The sequence below is a fragment of the Primulina tabacum genome, chromosome 2 (assembly GCF_025594145.1).
Source record: "Primulina tabacum isolate GXHZ01 chromosome 2, ASM2559414v2, whole genome shotgun sequence".
In the NCBI taxonomy this organism is placed as follows: Eukaryota; Viridiplantae; Streptophyta; class Magnoliopsida; order Lamiales; family Gesneriaceae; genus Primulina; species Primulina tabacum.
Genome location: NC_134551.1, coordinates 16,079,094 through 16,096,700, shown reverse-complemented (window position 1 = coordinate 16,096,700; position 17,607 = coordinate 16,079,094). Strand labels below are relative to the sequence as shown.

Genomic DNA, 17,607 nt, shown 5'->3' with positions numbered 1-17,607 from the left:
TAATGACTTTTTCAAATGATAGACTTTTATGGATTTGATAGATTTTTATTGACTTTTACAGAATCTCACAGATTTATAAACACATTTATGTGGATTTATGTAGACTTTTTGCAAGATTTTTATAGACTTTTGTGGACTTTTTTTTTTATAGAATTTTATAGATTTTGCACTTAATCATAATATATTATTTTTTTATTAATTTATTTGAACCAATAATTAATTGATATATATAACATATTCAGTTTGAAATTATTTTTTAATTTATATTAATAAATAAATTTACTTATTTAAAAGTTAAATCATTTAATCCTTACATGTGTATATATGTGGGTTTGTATGCATGTTTGAAAATTTTTTAAAATACATCAATTGATTAATCTGTAACTTTGTTTTTAAATTGATAATATACATGTGAAAAGAATATTATAATTATTGTGTAAATATAATTTTGTATAAAAATATCATTGCTTACATATTAATTGAAAATGCTAAAATAAATTTAAAAAATCATTATTGTTACGAGACTATTCAATTATTAAGAAATAAGCAACCTTTTTTTGGTTCATCTTTTATTATTATTGAATATTACATTAATTTGTATAAATAATAAACTAAAAATCACAAAATCAATTCTACAATTCAAAATTTCCTGTGATTTTAAAACAAAAAATTATAAATGAACAATCAGCCAAAAAATTAAAAATTTGAAAAGGAAATATGGCAATATATATAGAGATACACCTCGAAAATTTGATAGAGTGATAGAGATAGATTAGATGAGAGAATATAAGAAGAGATGTGATGTGAAGCGACAGAGAGAAAAATAAATAGCTTGTGTATGAGTTAAAAGTTTTAAAAATCCATTCAAATTTTTGGGTTGAACCAAATACAATTTTTTACAATTTATAGTTGTATCTTAGGGTTTAATGTTTGTATGTTAATGAATTCCATCAAGTTATTAAAAGTATATGAAAAATTTGAATACTTATAGACTTTTATAGAGTTTTTAAAAGTCAATGTTGAATAACACTTGACTTTTTAAAACTCTATGAAAGTCTATTTTGAATACCACTAGACTTCTATAGAGTACGTAAAAGTCTTAATTGAATACATCTGGACTTTTAAAATCTACAAAAGTAATTAAAAGTCAATAAATCTCTTATATTGAATACACCCCCTTAGTGTATTGTTTAGTGTTGTTTAAGTAAGTAGTCTAAACTAGGAGTTTCAGCTAAGTCGTGGTAAAGTCCTACTAAATCGGGTTGTTGCAAAATTTGTAATCTCCAAAGCTTTATATTGAATATCCTTCCCATAATGGTGATTTAGGAGTTATTAAAATCTTTGAACATCTATGTGTTATTTACATTTCAGTCGGCTTACCTTTGATAACCAAATTGTTTTTCTTACAGCATTTTTGAGTGTTCAATCTGTCGGTTTAGCTTCTTTCCGCACATGACTTATTAGATTAGCCAACTGACATTGACTTGGCGATAATTACTAAATTCAAAGTTGTTAACACAATCAAATTTTTGGACAAACTAGTATGATTTTTTATTCAGTCCTCTTTTAACCAGTCACTCGATCCTAATAATTTAGTTACTTTATTACGAAGCTATTTTATTAAGTTGTAAAACGCTTCAAGAATGTTATTTTTTTTTATAACTTTTCATTGTAAAGACAAATTTATTTTGAATTATTTATAAAATAGAATGATTTTGGTTTATATTATTTTACGACACTTATAGTTTTATGATTGTGTGAACAACGCCAAATGTCTTTCACCTCAGGCTCCAGACATGACAAGATCATTGTCAATAAAATAAATTATAAGCTGAATTAAGATTCATAATATATGCATTGAATATTGTCCCCATTTTGAATTACCAAAAATATTAATGTAAGTATAACTTATATATATTAATGTAAGTATAACTTATATATATATATATATATATATATATATATTCAAATGCAATAATTAAATGGTTTATTTTCTAAACGTATATCTTCTCTCTTTAATTTTTACTTTTAGTAAAGTTTTAAAATTATAAATTAATTCTTAATAATTATATCTATTACAGAGCATTTAATGTTTGATATGTGATACCATTAATTATAACTTTCCAGGAAGCAAAACATGTTTGATCATAATTTTCATAAATTTTGAGTTGGTTTGATAATGGGAGTAGATTATTGTAACTTAAAATATTTGTCATAAAAAGAAAGAGTAGGTTATTTGATATCGTAGTGGATCCAAATAATTTGGAAAGGATTTGCGAGAAAGGAACAAATCCACGTTATAATTCCCTTTTCTCTTCAGCGATGCAAAGAAAGAAAGAAAGCATATGCACAAGTAACAAAACCGCGTGCTTTTGCATTCGCTTTTGGGATGAAAGCTAATGTCGAGGGAGTTAGTCATTGACCGCAGCACACGAAGAAATAAAAAATATTTTCAATGTGCTTTTGCATTTTATATAGCAAGAGAGGACAGCATTCCGCAAACGTGGAATTGCAATTTTCTTTTTGTAAGAATACAGTGAACGAGAATGCAATGTGTAATGGGGTCCCATTTCTTCAGTTTCAAAGTTTTCAAGTTTCCATATTGTTTTTACTCTCTTCCAAATATAATAAATATGACCACGAATGGGTCAATTGTTTGTTTTATTCTCTAAGCTTGCTGATTTCTTTTCTATATTAGTGGCAAATTCTTGTTTCCTGCAACTCCCTTTTTCTCCAAAAAGGTTTCCTTTCAAGAAATTTGGTTTGCTTTGGGAGTGACTAGAAATGGGGGATATGGCTTCTTTGTGGGCTTTTGAAGAGGTGGACTGGGTCTTCTTTGAAATTATGCTTCATTAATTTCTTTGTTTTTTCTTGGGTCGCTTTTGCTAGTAGAAAACTTTTGATTTGGCATTGTGGTGTTTAATAGCATCATAAATACATATGTTTTTCTTCTGGGATTGAATCCCTTTGAAGGAATTTTCGGGGTTTTTCAGTAAATGACATTTAATCTGAGATTTCAGTTTATTCAATGTGAGTTTATCAAACAGATTGGTCAAGATTTATCATCAGAGAAGTATGCTTTTATGTTCTTTTTTTATTAAGACTCTTTACTCGATGTGGATTATTTATTAGCTTGTAAAGATTTGATCATATTTCATGTTGATACTGTCTCGAAAGTCAATTAACTTTTGTTTGGTTTGATCAGTGGTTTTTCGATATAGCTCACAGATGTTTTTGTATTCACCTGATAGAATGGTCTACCTTAAATTTCCAATTTTTTTAAGCATTACATTTGGCCATAGCTTCATCATGCATGTAAGCATTGTATTCCATCGTTTTAAATATAAAATTTCGCTGGCCCCCGAGCTTTTGAGATTAACTCCTGCTCTTGGATCCGGTTTCTGCCAAAACATGATGAATGATTGTATTCTATTTTTTTTCATCTTAGTAATTTTATTGCAGCTCAATAATGTGGAGCAGTTGGGCCATAAACTACTTTTAACATCTCTCGAGCTGGAAAGGTTAAAAGCCGAGGCGAATGAGAAGTCGAGGAAGAACGAGGAGTTGATTCACCTCCTCAAATTTGCCATCACAGAAAGAGATGAAGCCAAAGATCAACTTCAGAAGTTACTCAGGAACAAAGCTATGCCTTTAACTACGATACCTGAAAAAGGCTTTCCTGCCATCCCTCATTTTCTAGGCAGTAGCCCTCTTGCGAAACAGGGAAATGTTAATTCAAGCGTAACCGAATCAAAAAGTCTTTCGGAAGCACACAATTGCCACTCACATGGTTCGTCTTCGATTGATTACCTTTCAGTTGCGGTTAAATTTGATCAGTATTCATTGCTTATAAACAATCTTTCCAGAGGAAAATCTTTTCCTCAGCAAGGGAAGTTTTTGCAAGCTGTTCTCAAAGCAGGGCCGCTTCTTCAGACGCTTTTCTTGTCGGGGCCGCTTCCTAGGTGGCAGAATCCTCCATTGCTTCAGCCATTTGAGATTCCTACCACTTCTATTAAAGGCCATGATACCGAGATTTTTCCTCAGAGACCATTAGAAAATATAGGACAATTTGGTTCAAGATCACTTAATTTGCAACCTTATGCTCAGATGTCTTGTGGGTCTTCTCAAGTTCTGTTGACACCTTTGTTGAATTTTACTAATGTAGCTTCTGAGATAAATGCTAATAGTTTTGTCCCTTTGCCAAAGAGAAAGGTTTTTCTGAATTAGAAAGAATTAGGAGCTGTTCGATATCTATGGATAGAAATTGCTCTCCTGAGAGGTAGCAATAGAAATATAGTTGAACGGCAGTTGAACGGTTAGGCGGCCTTGGTGATTATATAGTCTTTGCAATATTTGTACAAGTAGAAGGTGCTGATTTGTAAATGGCAGGACTCAATTTGGTTTAATTTCTCTACATTCTTGTGGACTGAGGTTATGGTTTAATTTTTATCTTCCTTTTACCTTTTATTCTTGAATCAACATAGCAAATTGTTTCAGCTTCATAATTACTGTTCGTCAGCAAATTTAGAACAAGGCACCACCAGTTTTCTTTATTACTGTTATCAATGGCTAAATGACCTGCAGCTCGAAAATTCATGTAATATAAGACGCTTTTGAAAGGGGATCGGTTACGGTGCTCGGTTGCGCAACGGAAGTTTTGTAAAAATGTTTTTCAACAAGAAAACAAAACCGAGCACCTCACAATATAAAACACCATATGAGATATGGATGGGAAAAACTCTCAAATATTCTTACATGAGAATTTGGAGATGTCCTGCTTACGTGAAGCAGACAGTGGGAGACAAATTGGATAGTAGATCCACTTTGTGCTACTTTGTAGGATATCCAAAGAATTCTGTTGGATATTATTTCTATCATCCCAATGAAGCAAAAGTGTTTGTTTCAAGAAATGCCACTTTTCGGAAAAGGAATTTCTATTAGATAAAAAAGGCAAGATGATAGAACTTGAAGAAATTCAAGATACTCCCTCAACTATAGAAGTTAAACCCATTTCCCAAGAACCAGTAGTTGAAGTACAAGCTCCTAGAAGGTCTGATAGGGTTATTAGACCGCCTGCAAGACATACGCTTCTTCATGAACAAAGCCACGATGAGCATTGTGTTGGATGTGATCCAATGAATTTCAAAGAAGCAATATCTGATACTGATTCAACCAAATGGCTTAAAGCCATGCAGTCAGAAATGGACTCTATGTATTCAAACCAAGTCTAGACATTGGTGGATCAACCTGAGGGAATCGTTCCCATAGAGTGCAAATGGATCTACAAAAGAAAGCTTGGGGCGAATGGGAAGGTAGTGACCTTTAAAGCAAGGCTGGTTGCAAAAGATTATACTCAAAGACAAGTAGTTGACTATGAGGAAACTTTTTCACCAGTTGCTATGTTTAAGTCCATTAGAATACTACTAGCCATAGCATCATGGTATGACTATGAGATATGGCAAATGGAGGTAAAGACTGCATTCCTCAATGTAGATATCAAAGAAAAAATTTATATGTCTCAACCTGAGGGATACACATCAGTAGGAAGTGAGCATAAGGTATGCAAACTTCAGAGATCAATATATGGTCTCAAGCAGGCATCAAGAAGTTGGAACCTCAGATTTGATAGCACTATCATAGAGTTTGGTTTTGCTAAGAATCCTGAGGAACCGTGTGTGTACAATAAAGTTAGTGGGAGTGCAATGACATTCCTAATACTTTATGTTGATGATATCATGCTCATTGGGAATGATGTAGGATTACTGCAATCAATTAAAGTATGGTTAGCCAGTAAATTCTCCATTAAAGACATGGGTGAAGCATCCTACGTATTGGGAATACAAATCTATAGAGATAGATCAAATAGGATGCTCGGACTCACCCAAGCCACCTATATCGATACCATTATAAAACGATTCTCTATGGAAGAGTCCAAGAGAGGATACTTACCAATGTGTCATGATATTACTCTATCTAAGGCAATGTGTCCCAAAACTGATGAAGAGATAGAGATGATGACACGAATTCCATATGCGTCAGCCATTGGTAGTATCATGTATGGTGTGATATAGACACGTCCTGATGTTGCTTACGCTCTGAGTATTACAAGCAGATATCAGGCGAATCCTGGTCCAACGCGTTGGAAGGTCGTGAAAGATATTCTTAAGTACTTGAGAAGTACTAAGAATTTGTTCATGGCCTATGGGGTGGAGAATTGAAATTGGAAGGCTACACTGATTCTATCTTCCAATGTGACGTAGATGATTCAAAATCGACCTCTGGCTTTGTATTCATGCTTAATGGTGCAGCTGTCTCTTGGAAAAGTTCCAAGTAAGACACCGTTGCGGATTCCACCACTGAAGCTGAATATATTGCTGCATCTGATGCAGTTAAAGAGGTAGTTTGGATGAGGAATTTTGTCCAAGAGTTGGGCGTTATTCCTAATGGAGTTGATCCAGTCCCGTTGTACTGGGACAACACTGGTGCCCTTGCGCAAGCAAAGGAACCAAGGTCTCATCAGCGATCCAAACATATACTGAGGAAATTCCACATCATACGGGAGATAGTGGGAAGAGGAGACATATCAGTTGAAAGAGTCCCCTCTGCAGATAATGTTGTTGATTCACTTACATAGCCCTTGCCAGGACCATTGTTTGAAAAGCATCGCGAAGCAATGGGATTAAGGGTAGTTGGCTCTAGGGCAAGTGGGAGATTGTTAGAGTAGATGCCCTGCAAGCCAACGGTTGGCTGGAGAATTTATTGACTCAAGTGAAATAAACAATCTTTATTTTAATATAATTTAACTTTTTATGGTCTTGTTATACTTTATCTGTATACCCATGCAAACAACATAGATAAAGTCCTTGATTATGCTTTAATACAAATGAATCGTAATTCGATGTTGAAACTCATTTGTAAACACTGCATATTCTAAATTCGTTCCTAGTCGATTCAGCCGCCTAAAACAGGGATAAAGGCCGCTTGAGCTCGAGACTGGCATCTGTGATGTTGTGTACTGCGTTTCTTGGTAAGGGCATTGAGATGTCCAAACATACAGATGGATAGTCATATGATGATTATACCGAACAACCCTCCCTCGGACTTTCCAAGTGGTTATCATTCATCGAGAGGATAAGTCCGTGGTTATGATTGTACACCATTAGTCCTTACGACCCGGGACAACACTGAGGCTCTATATGCTAGGGCTGTGCTTTGACTCGTTTACCGGCTCCATGAGAGTCATCAGGTGGCGAGGTTGGGTATAGTTGCGACACATATAGGAGCCAGTGCATTGTAGTCGGGGATTCACCGCTCACCTGCGGGTGTGGATATCCTATGTGATCTAATGAAATAATAGTGCATGGAATCTCTGGCCAGAGTATGAGATGTACGTTGGAGAAGGAGTTCTCCAATAGTACACGCGATGCCACTATTATAGTTATCACATATTTATCGAATTAATATGCAACCCTCGATGAACCAATGGTTGCAGATTCGATCGAGATATTTGAGATGAAGGGACCGTATTGTACGTTAATCATAATCGACTGGTTCTTGCAGGCACTATCAGTGATACCTAGGGGATCATGGGGCGATGCTACTAGACGCTCTTACCATGATCCGATGGGTGCAATCAGAAATGAGTTCTGACATTCTTGATCAAGGTGTTGATGAAAAGAATGAGGCTAACTAGGGTAAGCCCGAATAAAGGATTATGTCCTGAATCACAAAGAGTTGTGAACCCACGGCTAGCTGTATCCCTGAACCATTGAGGGTCACACAAGCACTGGATTATTTGTTCCCGTTGAGAGAATAAATTCAAGGAGTTGAATTTATATTATGATATAGTAAATTCAAGGAGTTGAATTTATGATAATTAAATTTTGAGAAAAATAAATTCAATGAGTTGAATTTATGAGATGGTAAATTCAAAAAGTTGAATTTATGAAATTTGGAGAGAATAAATTCAAGGAGTTGAATTTATAAAATTTAAGAATTTAATTTATTAAACTCAAAAGTTGGGTTTATTATATATTAGATTTTGGAGGTGATAAATTCATGGAGTTGAATTTATAATTCAAATATTAAATTCAAATGTTGAATTTATAATTGATTTAATTTATTAAACTCAAAAGTTGAGTTTATTAAAAATTAAATTAAATAGTGAGAAGTATGTTTGATGGGCTTGTAAGAGTACAAGTCCAACATACTAAATAATTAAAGTTCTTAATGGACTTTGATTAATTTATTAAACTAGTTGGACTAGCCCAATTAATTAATCAAGCCCATTAATGTTAATTATGATAATTAGGTCATGTATTCTTTTTTAAATTTTGACCTTAAATCATAGCCTCCACTATTTTTGGATTGTGAGATTTTTGAGAATCAAATAGATTTGTTGAAATCTAACTACTTAATTAATGTGATTAATTAAAGGTGACAACCATTAGTTAAAATATTAAAATATTTTATTACTTTGGTTTTGATTTTTAGAGGACCACCGAATCTTTATAACAAATAAAAAGAAATTGGAAAAGCTCTCCAACATCGGCGGCTCCTCTGGTTCTCAAAAGAAAAAATTCTCTCTGCCATTAAAATTACTCTCAAATGGTTTTTGAATTTTTTGAGTGTTTGATCTCAAACGCAAATATCTTCTATGCTTTCTAGTGCAAGCTAGAAGAGGAACAAATATTCTAGTCGTGGACCGGATTAGGAGATCGAAGAACGTTCGTAGGGATTTACAACAAGAGCTACGTCCGCTAATACCGGAGTAGTTGGAGTCCAATGATTTAATCACCAAAGGTATAAAATTTCGACACCCTATGAATGTTTATGATAAAATCATACGAGCGCCCAAAGCAAAACATATTTTGATTGTCAAAATAAATAAAAATTTTAAAACTTCCGCTGCGTTTGGGCGTGTAGAAACCGAGATCCAACAGAAGAGGCATTCAAAATTTCGGCCATGGTGTGTTGAGGAGAGAAGGAGGAGAGTTTTCTTGGTCCTTGAAAAAGTTGTTGCGTTGTCTCAAAAGCATGCCATGCCTTGGACATGAAAAAAGTTGTCTCCCAACTCTTCACCTCCCCATGCACATTCTATTTGGGCTTGTAACAATTACAAGTCTCATGGACTTTTATTTAAATATCTCAAACACATTTGAGACCATGTAAAGTTTACTTGATTTTACTCAAGCCCACTAGTTTAATAATTATTTCTAATTAGGCTCTACAAGGCCCAATATTGTTTAATTAATTCAACACTTGAATTAATTTAATTATTTGGATTCTACTAGGCCACTATTGTTTAATTAATTCAACACTTGAATTAATTTAATTAAGTCCATAATAATGTTTATGAAAATCACAATTTTCAAATACATTATTTATTTGGTCAACTTTTAATTTAGGAACACTTCCTCAAATTAAAAGTTACATTCTTCTTATAGAAGTCATACTTCTATTTTTCCTTACGCTTATAAACATCCTTTATAAGCCGTTCAACACATTGAACTATTTTACTTATCAACGGGATCTAAAAAGTTAGCACTTGTGTGACCCTCAATGGTTGAATGATACAACTAGCCGTGGGTTCACATCTCCATTTGATTCGGACTAAACATGTCCTTATACGAGCATACTCCAATTGCTCCATTCTTACTTATCAACTCCTTGATAATAAGAACGTCAGAACTTAAGTCTGATAGTACCCAATCAATCATGTTAAACGCCTAGCAGCATCGCTTACATGATTCCCTAGGTATCAAATGATAGTGCCTGCAAGAACCATTCAATTATGGTTAGCGTACAGTACGGTTCCTTCAATTCATATATCCCGACCGATTCGACAACCATTGGTATATTGAGAGTTGTCAATGAATCGATTCTATGTGTCATGTCGTAGTTGCATCGATGGTGTAATCTATGAAACCCCTTTCATAATTACCTCTGATCAGAGATTTAATACTACATATACATGTGATCACATAGGATATCCATACCCGAAGGTAAGTGGTGAATCCCCGACTACAATGCATCGACTCCTATATGTTTCGACAAAACACCCAACCTTGCCACCCGATGACCCTATGAGAGTCGGTAAACAAGTCAAAGTGCAATGCTAGCATATAGAGTCTCAATGTTGTCCCGGGTCATAACGACTAATGTTGTACAACCATAAACTAGGACGTTTCCACTCGATAAATGAGAACCACTTGGAAAGTCTTTTATGGAGGGTTGTTCAGTGCACTCTACCAGGAGCACCTATCTGCATGCTCGGACATCACAATGTCGCCTACCAATGAAACATGGTACTCACATCGCAGATACTAGTCTCAAACTCGAGCGGCTTATATCCTTCTTAGCGGCGGCTGAATCGACTAGGAACTGTTTAGAATATACAGTATTCCAAATATGAGTTTCATGATACTCATCATATGAGCATCTCATATTCTTTCTACTATTTGTATATTCAAGGACTTTATCTATGCAACTAGCATGAGTATACAGATAAAGATGTGCCAAAACAATAATTTCAAATATTATTAAAATAAAGATTGTTTATACATAAAGTTTCATTGTGAACACTCGGCCAATACTTGGCTCGACGGGCACCTACTCTAACAGCTTTTGTGCATAAATCTATACAAATTGATGAAATGATCTGCTACCTTTAGCTGAATCTACATGATCTCCTTCAAATGTCGTCTTGTTTATCTATCTTCTGTGTGATGGTTTCAGTCGATTGTCCATGTAAATCCGATCCGTATACATGACCCATTTTTATTCTTTTGGTTTCCAGATAACGCTTGTTGTCCTCTGTGATAGGAGTCAGAACGGGAACTCGTCCCACAATTGCCAAACCGTAGCCTTTCAGACCAGTAAACTTGGCTGGATTGTTTGTCATCAAACGCATTGTGTGAACTCCGATATCTCGTAGTATCTGTCAAGCGTCAATTTGTCAGATTGTGCAGCTATGATAAAAGTCAACTCACTCTGAAAACGTGAAACAAGTACGTTCAAAGTTTTACGTTTCAATACTGCTATTATAATTTTTAGCGCAGCTGTAGGCATGTGAAAATGTTCTCTTTGAATGAAATCACGAAGTTTTAAATTTTTAAGCTTCTTTGATCGAAGGGGGAAAGTAGATTTAGCTACCTGGGCTCCAATCCCATATTCTCGTGCATCAGCAGCGAAACCGAGCTCAAGATTGGCTTCAACGGTGTCGTGTCCAAGATCCTGTAAGTTATATGCCTGAAGTTTGTGGCCGAGCCCGATGCCACGCCCTTCATGACCTCTTAGATACACTACAACACCCCTGCCAGCTTGTTCAATTAACTGCATTGCTAGATCTAACTGGTTTCCACAGTCGCATCTCCTAGAACCGAATATATCTCCTGTCAGACATTCTGAGTGCACCCTTACTAGAACATCTTGTCCATTTCCAATTTCTCCCTATAGATGAAAAAGAAAAATAACTATATTTCTTTCCAAATATTCCTTATATCTGTGAGGGAATTGTTTTATCACCTTCACAATGGCCATGTGCTCCATTCCATCAAGTTTTGAACGATAGCATACGGACTGAAACAAACCCCATTTAGTCGGTAAACGCGAAATGGCTGTTCTTTCCACAAGCTTTTCTCTCTTTCTTCTGTACCTGAGAAAAAGAATTATCAATGTCCCCTTACCATATTGCACGCCTTTTGGAGTCATTTTAGTGAGCTTCGATCATGTACACTGTAACGACTCATTACACGTACACCAGTTCCATTCAAATCATGCATTATTACATGCAAATTTACCTAATAAGATCAGTGATAGAAACTATTGGAATACTGTGATCGGATGCCAACTTTCTTAAACTAGACATGGAGGCCATAGAACCATCATGTTTGTCAACTATAGCGGTGAGAACTGAAACTGGAGGCAAACCAGCTTGTGTGACCAAATCCACTGAAGCCTCAGTGTGACCAACCCGACGTAAAACACCACCTTTTCTATACTTGAGGGGGAATATATGTCCCGGTTTTCGGAAATCTTCTGGTCTAGATTTTGGAGACGAGAGAGCAAGGACTGTTCTAGCCCTGTCCGAAGCTGAGACACCAGTCGATGTTCCAACTTTAGCATCCTAAATTTTACAAGAAATATGCCAACAATAAAATATTTTGTTTACCGAAGTAATTACACGAAAAGAAAATCATGTAGTTTAGATGCTTATGCCACCTAAATTCTGGTTAGCCATACCACAGTGACTGTGAAGGAAGGAGCCGAAGAATCGTCTTCTGTTTCAGGTGACATTAGAGGGAGCTCTAGCCTTTTGAGGTCTTCTCCTGTCATGCCTACGGAAACTATACCGGATCCATGCTTGATCAAGAATGCGACAGCCGTTAGATTCGCGTAGGACGCGGCCATGACAAGGTTCCCTTCGACTTTCCCACTTTCATCATCTACAACAACCACAAACTTGAACAATTTTCACGTCAATTTATCACCAACGTACGTCGGTCAAAACCAAAAATATCTCAGAATCAAGACTTACAATACCTTCTGTTGGCGCAAAGAAGAAAGAGCTTGTTCGATTGAAGAGTAGCCCGGAGAAGGACGATCAGGATCACCTTCAGCATCACTAACAAAGAAATCAATAGTTTCTTGAGTTATCTCTGCATCAACTGCTCCAAAGGAGACAGCCAGGGAAGACTCGACAGTAAAAGAATTAAACAGTGATCCGTTTAAGCTTCCTTCATTGAATGATGACGACGAATTCTTATCCCATTTATTCCCCGACAACCCAACAGCCCAGCAACTCAGATTCCAGGCCCTGTTTCTGCAACGGGAAACTGCTGAAAAATGAGCAAAAATACGAGGAACCAGCAAAGTGTGCTGAAAAACAAGGCAATCCATTGAAACTTCTAAATTTTTAAACTTTTTTCTAATGATGGATCTCTGGAAACTATTCTTGCTTTTGTTTGTGTTTTTTATTGGATAATATGTAATTGATCAGAAAAGAGCGCCTCAAGTTTTTATGTATAGTTTATCCAGTATAACATTTTGAATATGTAGGTATATTTTCAGCCATAGGAATATATTACAATTCTTCTTATCCTAAAACCTTTGGTCTCTCTGCGTGTGTTTTTTCCCTTCTCTGGTAGACTAGAAACCACTACCAAGAACTTAAGATGATCACGACATATATAAATATAAAACTCTCAAAGTTATATAATTTGCTTTAATGGGAATTGAGACAATATGAAGTTATAAAGTCTACGTTCAATAAAAATTACAATTTTACTATTAAATCTTAAGTTACACGACATAACAAGGACAATATGAACAGAGAGAATCGAATCTAACGTCTATACATGCAAATTGAAACGAATTAGAAAAATTCAAGTCCATCCAAACGCCGATAATCAATAAAACACAAGCAATATTTTAGTTCTTTTTGAATGAATGTATAAGCAGAGGACTTCAGATATAGATCTTCACGAGAAACTTAATTCACAATTTCACGTATATTAAAAAGCCTAGTAACTGAAGAACACGTGTTGCGTGTGCATAAATATTCGTGAATACAAAATATTTTAAATTTAGTTCAAATCTATACTATATTATTAAGTATGATGACATGATAATAACTACGTAGAGAATGACACCAATTTTTTCTTTCAATTTTACCCTTATATGATATTAATATTACACTTTTGTTTTTTGATTTTTTTTCTTTTCAATTTCAACACACAATCTTCTAATTTTACCCTTATATAATACTAATATTACACTTTTGTTTTTTTTTTTTTTTTTCAATTTCAACACACATTTTTATTTTTATTTTTTTTATTTCAACAATTCAAATATCAATTAGTCTCTCCATAATTTTTCAAATTTCACTTTAATCCATCGATAATGATAAAAAAGATTGTACACACACGCATCGCGTGTGCAGAGTAACTAGTTATATATAAATTCTCATTACCCCACAATCATGACACTACAAAAAAAAGTCGCCAGAGACCTAAGATGCAACGGTTTTTAATTTCGTCGCTATATTATTCTTCTTTGACTTAAAGCGAAGGAGTTTGTAAACTGTTGCTAAATTTTTTTAATACAGTAATAATTAATAAATTTTATTATATTTGAAATTTTAATTATTAATACGTTTTTATGTAAAAATAAAAATTATTAACGCATGTGAATCTTTATCAAACATAATAAATTAAGTTATAATTTTTACAAAAAATAACATTAAAATAATATATATATATAAGAATCCGAAATATTTTATATATATATAAATATTTCAAATTCGGCTGATATATAAACTAAAATGATTTTATAAACTAAAATGACCAATAAATATCATTAACAAAATATAATCAAATCTTACGGTGTATCGAACTCATCATCATCATAATTTTCATGGTCGTCATCATCCTCATGTCCTTCGTCATCGCTGTAACCCATATCATGTGATGATCTGGTATATTGTTGTAAGTGATCGTGTCCATGTAAAGATCTACGCTCATGTGATGGTCCGGTTGCGAAGTGGCCACTGTGTGATCCTCCTATCGTGAAGCGGCCACTGTGTGGGTGGAATGCACAGTCGTATGGCTGCAGGGGTGGCTGCATAGATGCTACTTGAGACATGCTAGCATCCAGAAGATGGACTTGCTCTTCCAAAGAGGATATTAGAGTTCTCAACAACTTGTTTTCCTTCTTCGACTCATGAAACTTCATCTCAAGTATACAAAAATCGCTTTTTCTGCAGCTAAATCCTCCTCTCAATTTTCAGGTTTCCTTGGTGATAGCTGCTTTTGAAGTCCCATCTCATTGCCTATGTGTGTGTACATAGAGCTCTGATGAAGTAGGGTCCAGTGATCGATCTTTTCTTGCAAAGTAAAATCTCAATAAAAATAAAATAAAACAAAATAAAAGTTTATGCTCGAATGAATTGTAAATGCATGAGTCAGGTTATAATATAGTGTACCAAGTACGAGTATATTTCTCACATAGATTGATAAGACAAATTTTGTAGTACCCGAAAAAAAATCAATATGCGTAGATATGTGCATAATTTCTATTATTTATTTTTAAATGGTTATTATTTTAAGAAATTGTTGATTTAATTGCATTTAAATCATTTACCTAATTTTTAAGGATTTTTAAATCACGTAGTTCAAATTTTAGCTTTTCAGATATATACACGAGACCGGACCGGAGATAGGAAATCGGAGATGAATTTTATGATCCAAAAATATTCCTAAATTTATTCCGAGCTAAGAAATAATTTATTTTAATGAAATCAAATTGATTTAAGTCTACTTTAATTAATTAATCACCAATTTAATTGTAGGCTTCTTAATTCATCAAGATTATGCTTAATTAACCTTTTAATCAAGCTTATCTAACCTAGGATTCTACTTAGCAAAACTTAAACAAATCCTACACCAATTGGAAAGACAACTCTCGGTCAATTCCACTCCACACAATCCCAACTTGACACCATTTAACTCCCCCAACAACAAAACAAAGGCCACCCATTCATCATGCATGTTTCCCCCCAACTTGACATCATTTACTCCTCCATGCACCACCTTATTTGACCACAAGCCTTCACCACCTTCTTCACTCACCTAGCATGAAATTATAGAGATTTGGCTGCTCCCATTCTTGGCCAAGACAACAACAATAACAAGGTTTCTTCATTTCCATTCCCGTGTCTCCCGTTCCGACGTATCGTGTTGTTTATTGTAAAAACAACTTAAGGCATGTTTCTATTATTCTTCTCTCTTCAATCAAGTCATATTATTGTTTTAAAACATCATATGTGCATGAAACTTGAAGAAAAAAACGAAATCATGTTAGCATTTTCGAAATAACATAGTGCAGATTTTCGGCTTCCACCTATGCCCTCACAGTTTGGTTGTTTTTGTTGATGTACAGGGTGGCTCGATTCCTAGGCTCCCAAGGCTGCTTATGGTCATGTCCTAGGGTGTGTTAGGATCAAGTTTGATCAAGGGTTCAAGCCCCAAAACCGTAAGTTAGGTGCCCAACTCGGTACGCAAGAACCAAGTGTCATATTCGTATGTCATTTGCTGTCATTGGCTTGCGTAGGATGGTGTTCAAGCCATGGCTGGCCTAGGACCAGTAGCCATGGCTAGGACCCTCCCCTCGAAAGCATAGGACGTGGTCAGGTCGGCCCTAAGTGGCTTGAGCCATGTCCCAAGTCGTTCGGACAGAAACAAGACAAGCAGCCCCTTCGGTTTCTATTTCCTTTTGTGTGAGTTGGTTCGGTTATTTGAGGTTGGTGTGGATCTTGGTTGGCTTTTTAGCCCTTAGCCATGGTTCACACAACTGCCTCATGATGTCTAGATCATGCCATGGTCAATCACATGGCCACTGGAATGATCCATGATAGCAAAAACAAGCAACACCCCCACGCGTGCCATGTGTGTTCTAAGGTGAAGCTTGGAATTGTCGTAGGTGTTGGCTTGGATTGTGTTTGGTCTAGGGCCCTTAGCCATGGTTCAAACCATACCTTAGGATGTTGGAAAGAGGCTCTGGTCGGTGGTTCAAGCCCCAATGGCCAATAGCCTCGTAAACAAAGCGATGCAAGCACAGTTGCTGCTGCTGGAATTTTCGGACAGCAGCTTTGAGCTTCGGTTCAGAGGTGTGGTTCGATTTGTTGGTTGGCTTTTAGCCTATAGCCTTGGACTCGACAGTACCTCATTGAGTTAGGAAGGTCATGTTTTTAGCCGTTTGTGAATTGGTTAAGTTTAGAGGTCGTACGAGAATTTGCGGTGCGATGTGCCAAAGTGACTCTCGAAAGAGCGTTTCATAATTTTGGCCTCCATGCACAAATTTTCGTGTATTACAGCCCTTGGTATTTATTTTCTAGTATTTTAGGCATATTTAAATCATGACTAAACGATGGTTCGATGTTGGTTCGGGTTGGTACGGAGTCATGGTTAGATACTAAGTTGTTGGGCGTAATTGTCTCGTTTTCGGTTCTGTTATGATATGTTGGTCAAGTTAAGTTTATTTTCATGGTTCTCATGTTAGAATTAGGTTGCAGTGAGCCTGGGAACAATCCAACCCAATTGGTAAAATAACACAGGAATTTAATTATATTACGTGCATAAAAATATAAAAGTTTATTTTTGAGATTTATGCGATATGTCTTGTGGTCACTTCACGCTTATGGGATTGCAGCTTATGGGATTATTACTTCACCCGATGACCTACGACCGGTTTATGTTTATGTACGGGCACGGGTATCCAGTCCAAGGGCTGTGATGATCTCTACCGCCCAGTATAATGTGGTTTTGTCTGATCAGACGAGCATGTTATGTTATGTTACGTTATGGACCACTTGCGTAGAACATTATCTCAACAGAAAATTATGATATGCTATTTTATGACAGGGCTCTATCGAGCAAACATTTTACGTACGATTTTTCAGTTATGCACGTATATATAATTATTCATGACACGATTTTTCACGTTACGCTTTACGATATGATATCTTTACATGGCATGATATTTTATGATATATTTACTTGTTATTCACGATATATGCATGCTGAGTCTTTAGACTCACTAGACTTGATT

At 35.3% G+C, this 17,607-nt stretch overlaps 2 protein-coding genes across 4 annotated transcripts; one reads left to right on the top strand and one right to left on the bottom strand.

Moving 5' to 3' along the window:
* Nucleotides 1-2,489: 2,489 nt before the first annotated feature.
* LOC142530658 (uncharacterized) lies at nucleotides 2,490-10,987 on the top strand. Its single transcript, XM_075636481.1, has 3 exons — nucleotides 2,490-2,820; nucleotides 3,463-3,790; nucleotides 10,799-10,987. The coding sequence occupies exons 1-3, from the start codon at nucleotides 2,785-2,787 to the stop codon at nucleotides 10,819-10,821; spliced, it is 387 nt and encodes a 128-aa protein (XP_075492596.1). The 5' UTR covers nucleotides 2,490-2,784; the 3' UTR covers nucleotides 10,822-10,987.
* On the bottom strand, nucleotides 3,800-13,144 carry LOC142530640 (monofunctional riboflavin biosynthesis protein RIBA 3, chloroplastic). 3 transcript variants are annotated; one of them, XM_075636470.1, is made up of 7 exons: nucleotides 12,544-13,141; nucleotides 12,244-12,462; nucleotides 11,802-12,127; nucleotides 11,527-11,656; nucleotides 11,155-11,451; nucleotides 10,668-10,939; nucleotides 3,800-4,578 (listed from the first exon to the last, which is right to left on the bottom strand). In XM_075636470.1, exons 1-6 carry the CDS (start codon nucleotides 12,898-12,900, stop codon nucleotides 10,694-10,696), a joined length of 1,575 nt encoding a protein of 524 aa, XP_075492585.1. In that variant the 5' UTR covers nucleotides 12,901-13,141; the 3' UTR covers nucleotides 3,800-4,578; nucleotides 10,668-10,693. The 3 variants fall into 3 exon arrangements, with proteins under 3 accessions (XP_075492585.1, XP_075492590.1, XP_075492580.1); XM_075636475.1 differs by lacking the exon at nucleotides 3,800-4,578 and having other exon boundaries at nucleotides 10,599-10,939; nucleotides 11,527-11,650; nucleotides 12,544-13,144; XM_075636465.1 differs by lacking the exon at nucleotides 3,800-4,578 and having other exon boundaries at nucleotides 10,601-10,939.
* Nucleotides 13,145-17,607: the final 4,463 nt, after the last annotated feature.